Genomic DNA, 6,233 nt, shown 5'->3' on the forward strand with positions numbered 1-6,233 from the left:
AGTAGTGGTATATGGATCCATAGGGCTTGACATCCCCGTCTGTTCCAGGTATAGAAACCCTAGCCTGAACTATAAAACAGACGTATGCAATTTGAGTTTAGTACACGTTGGTTTGCGTGTATTGTACATGTTGGTTGCATGTATGTTAAAACAGGGGTACTTATTATAACGTTAAAGTTTAGTTACCAGGATGCTCAATCTTGTAGAATATTTTGATAAACGTTTATGGATGAAACAACTGAAATCTTGTGATCCACCTTTATATACAGATTATACAAAACATTAAAACTATGAACTCACCAACCTTTGTGTTGACACTTGTTAGCATGTTTATTCTCATGTTTCCTAGAAGTCTTCCGCTGTTTGCTTATATGTTAGACAAGCTATGTGCATGGAGTCTTACATGGCATATTTATCAAGGAAACGTTGCATTCACCAAATCATCACCATGTATCTTATTTTGACTGCATTGTCAATGGAAGTACTATTGTAAACTTATTTACGGTGATTGTCTATATGTAAAAATCATCTGATGTCGAAAATCTTTGATTTAAATATTCATTTATGGTGTGCCTTTTCAAAAGAATGCAATGTTTACAAAACGTATCATATAGAGGTCAAATACCTCGCAATGAAATCGATGAATGACGTGTTCGTCCATATGGATTTGGACCGATCGTCACATTTTTCATAATCGAAAAAAATAGATGATGGAAAGACGGTTTGCTTCGTTTTTTACACGCTACCTATTTTCTTCTAGGTATCAATTTCAAAGATTTGAAATCTTCACCTACAATTCTTATGTTTCTTGAAAAAAATTGTGTTTTTAATTTTGTGAGTTATATCAGCACACTACAAACAAGAAGGTACTTCAAACAAGGAGATGTTGGATGAAACAAAACCCAAAACATGGTGCCATATAAGTATTTAATTTGGTTATGGTTATTTGTGAAGCTAATTGCATATTTGAACAGCTTATGGTTGAAAGTAAATGGAGATCAGTTGCAAAAAATTATTGATTGCATTAGAAACTGAAAAATTACATTCAATGGGGAACAATAGACCTATATATATACATAGAGACATCTGCAACTAACTCTAATAGAATTTGACTTTTCCTAATTTTGACTTTCTATAGTTGACTTTTCTTGACTACATAAATTACATCACTATAACATTGGATCTACTTAAATACATTTGCTGTAAGTCATGTATCTCCTGTGTCAAGTATATTGAGAAGATAATCTGGGCTCTTGAGCAAGTGCATCATCTTCAATTTGAGTGTTGAGGCCTTCAGCATCATCGTGAGTATCTTCAATACTTCCCCCGCAAGTTGGCAGTGTGTATGGATCATAAATGCCATACTTGGAGATGCAATTGTAATGTAGAGAACGACTTAATAGCTTGGTGAGAACATCTGCTATTTGTGCTGAAGAAGGTATGGATCTAGTAATAATTTACCCTGCTTTAATTTTATCCCTTACAAAATGCCAGTCAATTTCAATGTGTTTTGTCCGAGCATGCTGTACAGGGTTAGAATAGAGTGCAATAGCAGATCCATTGTCACAATGAATATACATTGGAGTAGAAACTTGCACTTTTAGGTATTTGAGTAAGCTTTGTAACCATGTTTGTTCACAAGTGCAGTCTGCTAGGGCTCTATATTCAGCTTCTGTAGATGATCTAGACACTACACTTTGCTTTTTAGATTACCAGGAAATGAGATAATTGCTTAAGAATACACAATAGCCTGTAATGGATCTTCTTGATGTTTCACAATTGCCCCAATCACTGTCACAGTAAGCTTGTAGATGTAGATCTTTAGTTGCAGAGAAGAAAAGACCTTGAGCTGGACATAGTTTGATGTATCTTAGAACCTTGTAGAGTGCTTTCATGTGTTCACTTCTAGGTAGTTGGTTGAATTGGCTTAGATGTTGTGCTGCAAAAGATAGGTCAGGTCTTGTGATTGTAAGGTAGATGAGTTTGCCCACAAGTGTTCTATATAAAGTTGAATCTTCCAATGGCTGTCCTGAAGTGGCAGTAAGTTTGTGATTTGGGTCAATGGGAACATTTGAGGGCTTCTGATCTAGAAAACCTGCTGTATGCAATAATTCTAAGGCATATTTCCTCTGTGTCATTATGATTCCATCTTTGTTTCTTAGAAATTCAATCCCTAAGTAATAATTGTTGGTGCCAAGGTCTTTAATGCTGAAGCAGTTATCTTGCTGAGTCTTGATGTGAGAAATTAGAGTGTTGTTGGTGCCAGTTAGGATAAGATCATCAACATAGATGATTAATGCCATAAAATCATTTCCTTGATTGTAAGTGAATAAGGATGTGTCTGAGTAGCTCTGCTTGAATCCGAACCGAAGTAGGAAGTTGGTCAATTTGATAAACCATTGCCTGTTTGCCTGTTTAAGACCATATAACGATTTAAGAAGTTTGCAGACTGAGTTGGGTGGTAATTGCTTATTGTAACCTTGTGGAATAGTCATGTAAACCTCTTCATTGAGATCACCATGAAAAAAGGCATTGTTTACATCTAGTTGTTTTATGGTCCAGTTGTTGTGAACTGCTAAAGCAATAACAGTTCTAACTATGACCATTTTTGCAACAGGAGCAATTATTTCCTTATAGTCTGTTCCTTCCTTTTGTGTGAAGTCTTTAGCCACTAGTCTAGCTTTGTATCTTTCAATTGAACCATCTGCCTTAAGTTTGACTTCGAAGACCCATTTACAATCAATAGCAGTCTTGTTTGGTGGTAAAGTTGTGATGGTTCAGGTGGCATTGGCTTCTAGTGCCTACAATTCCTTATTTATAGCTTCTACCCATTTTTCATTCTTGGATGCTTGGTTGTATGTGTGTGGTTCCACTGTGTGGTTAATTGTGTAGATATGATGTCTGACTTTAGGTGTGTGGATGTTATTATAGTTGAGATATTTGGAGTGGTGAAATTTGGAAATAGAGTGAACAGACTTAGATGGAATGGAATGATGAAAGTCTTTGAATTTTATAGGGATCTTTGGCACTCTGCTGGATGTTCTTTTGTCAGGAATTGGATTGAGGATGTGTGTATGAGTATGTTCAGTGATGGAGTTGGAGTTTGAGTTATATGTAGGGGACATTTGTGTGGGAGAGTTATGTGACTGAGTTGGAGTATTTTGTGAGGTATTTATGGTAGATTGATTGGTTTGAATTGGGTTGGATGTTGATGTAGAGTCAGGAGTGGAGGATGGTGTTTGATTAAGTACTAGTTCTGGTGTATTGGTATTTGTGGGAGTGGAATTAGATGGTAGAGGTAGAGATTGTGATCCATTTGATTCATAATGGGTATCATATGAGAATGAAGTGGAGTTTGGATTAGGATTATTGAGTGTAGGATTGGTTGATTTAGTTTTGAATAGGAATATATTTTCATTGAAGGTTACATGTCTGCTAGTGAAGATTTTATGTGTTTGTAAGTCATAGAGTGTATAACCTTTTTGTGTGGTTGAGTATCCAATGAGAACAGAGGGTATAGATCTAGGAGCAAACTTGTCATTTGTGTGGGTATGAGCATTGGCTAGACAGCTTATAACCCTGAGATGAGATAGATTTGGTGGTTTGTTGTATATCTGTTGATATGAACTTTGATTATTTAGAGGCTTTGAAGGTAGTCTATTGATGATGTATGTGGCTGTGAGGATACAGTATCCCCAACAGTGGATGGGAAGGTGAGATTGGAATCTGATTGATCTTGCTATTTCAAGTAATTGTCTATGCTTTCTTTCCACTCTAGCATTTTGTTGTGGTGTATAGGGACATGAGGTTTGATGTATGATGCCATTTGTTAGGAAAAATTCACTTAGAGTGCTGTTTAGAAATTTTGTGCCATTGTCAGTCCTAACAGTTTTAATTGTTAAGTTGAATTGGTTTTGTGTGTATTTGTGGAAGGATTTTATGTATGATGTGGCATGTGATTTAGTTGGAAGAATATTGGTTCAGATGGCCCTTGAATGATCATCTACAATGGTTAGGAAGTATTTACAGTTTTGCATGGTAGAATGTTTATATGGACCCCATATTTCCATGTGCACAAGATCAAATAATGCAGTAGCATGTGATACACTCTTAGAGAAAGGTAATTTGTGTTATTTAGCAAGAGGACATATTGTACAATCATTAGTGTCATAATTGCACTTTATTCCAGAAGAGATTGATTCTATGTGTTTTAAAACATGAAAAGATGAGTGGCCAAGTCTTGAGTGCCAGAGTTGAGCATCAGTTGATGTAGCATGTCTTGATGAAGTTGATTGATGGAAGCTTGTGATCTTTGTGGGCTTGTTTTGACTTGTTGGATGTGGTAGAGAGCATTACAGAGGGTGCCATGTGCAATCCTCTTGTTGTGGTCCTGGAAATAGCATGATAAAGGAGTGAATAGCACAGATAGAGGTAAGTCTTTACCTAATTTGCTTACAGATAGTAAGTTATAGGAAAAACTTGGAATGTAGAGTACATCATGTAGGGTTATGGCTGAATTGATTGTTACAGAACCATAGTTAGTGACTTGAGTGTTGTGACCATTAGGTAGAGTGACAAAGATAGGTTTGTGATATGTGTGGACATTATGCATATTTGATAGAGATGTTGATACATGGTCTGTGGCACCACTGTCCACAACCCAAGCATCTTTTAAATGATTAACAATAGAAGCTATAAATCTATATTGCTGAACACTAATATGTGAGGCAATTTTGTGTATACCTATGGTGTTATTGGACTTCATCATTAGAAGCACTTGATTTAATTGATTTTGAAGTTGGTCCATCCTTGCATTCATAGCCATTTCATTTGAGTTTGATGAGTCACCATCATTTCCAGTGGTTGCAGCATTGATGCTTTTCACTGGTTTTGAGTAGTTGCTAGTCTTCATTGGTGGTTTGAATTTGTCATGCAGTGAATGTCCAATTGGATAGCCATCTACCTTGTAGCATTCCCCTTTAGTGTGACCTTCTAAGCTGCAGTTGCCACTGAAGATTCCTTTCTTGAATGTGCCCTTTCTTTCATATGATTTGTTGTTGAATGATGCCTTTTGTGCACCCCATATTGATGTATTGTTGGTTTGCATAGACAGTGCTGCTGAGATTGTAGGTCTTATGGAAGTGTGCTCCTTTTGCTTCTCTTCTTGTCTTACCATTCCATAGGCTTTAGCTGCATTAGGCATAGGCTGCATCAATAAGATTTGCCCCCTAACATTTGTATAGCATTCATCTAAACCGATGAGAAATTGAATTAACCTCTTTCTTTGATCCCTTTCACCATTTGTTTTCCCATTTTCACAGTTACATGTGCATGTGCAGATGTATAGTGCCTCTAGGGCATCCATTTCATCCCAATAGCCCTTCAATTTCTGGTAATAGGCCTCAACTGTCATGCTATCTTGTTTTAATTGTGTGATTTCATTAGTGAGTTGATAGATTCTGTGTCCATCTAACTGTGAGTAATGTTCATGTAGCTCTCTCCACAATTCAGCAGCATTGTTAACAAAGTTCAAAGAGTTACCTATCTGATCTGTGATAGTGTTCAAGATCCAGGAGATGATCATGTCATTAGTTCTTTCCCAAAGTGCCTTGACTGGTGAGTTTGCAGCAGGTTCAATGATGTCTCCTGTTACAATTTTGAGTTTATTCTTAGCATTTAATGTTATCATCATTGACCTCCTCCATGAACTGTAGTTATCAGATCCTGTCAACTTCTTTGATATGAGTATTAAACCAGGATGATCATTTTGATGTAGATACAGAGGATGATTTGGCGAGTTCAGATCCTCTTCAAGTGATGAAACAGCAGTCGGCATCGTGAGTTTGTGAATTTGTGTTATGATTGAGTTAATTGTGAATTGTTAGGTTTTCGATTGAATTAGGTTGTCAATTTGATGAATTGTGATCTGTATTTGATGTGATTGAGTTGCGAAAGCATGTAGTGATCGAAAAATATGTATTGCAGGTATGGCCGGAGAAGACGACCAGAAAAGGTGATTACATTAGAAACTGAAAAATTACATTCAATGGGGACCAATAGACCTATATATATACACACAGACATCTGCAACTAACTCTAACAGAATTTGACTTTTCCTAATTTTGACTTTTTATAGTTGACTTTTCTTGACTACATAAATTACATCACTATAACATTGGATCTACTTAAATACGTTTGCTATAAGTCATGTATCTCCTGTGCCGAGTATATTG

The 6,233-nt window shown here is 36.4% G+C and overlaps 1 protein-coding gene across 1 annotated transcript; it reads right to left on the reverse strand.

The window, feature by feature from the left end:
- Nucleotides 1-4,210: 4,210 nt before the first annotated feature.
- On the reverse strand, nt 4,211-5,836 carry LOC139863612 (uncharacterized). Its single transcript, XM_071852225.1, has one exon. The coding sequence runs from the start codon at nt 5,834-5,836 to the stop codon at nt 4,211-4,213; it is 1,626 nt and encodes a 541-aa protein (XP_071708326.1).
- Between the last annotated feature and the right edge of the window lie 397 nt (nt 5,837-6,233).

Source organism: Rutidosis leptorrhynchoides, chromosome 8 (assembly GCF_046630445.1).
Source record: "Rutidosis leptorrhynchoides isolate AG116_Rl617_1_P2 chromosome 8, CSIRO_AGI_Rlap_v1, whole genome shotgun sequence".
NCBI lineage: Eukaryota > Viridiplantae > Streptophyta > Magnoliopsida > Asterales > Asteraceae > Rutidosis > Rutidosis leptorrhynchoides.

Excerpts from the sequence above, each read along its gene's own strand:
- LOC139863612 (XM_071852225.1), bottom strand. The coding sequence starts at position 5,836 with ATGCCGACTGCTGTTTCATCACTTGAAGAGGATCTGAACTCGCCAAAT.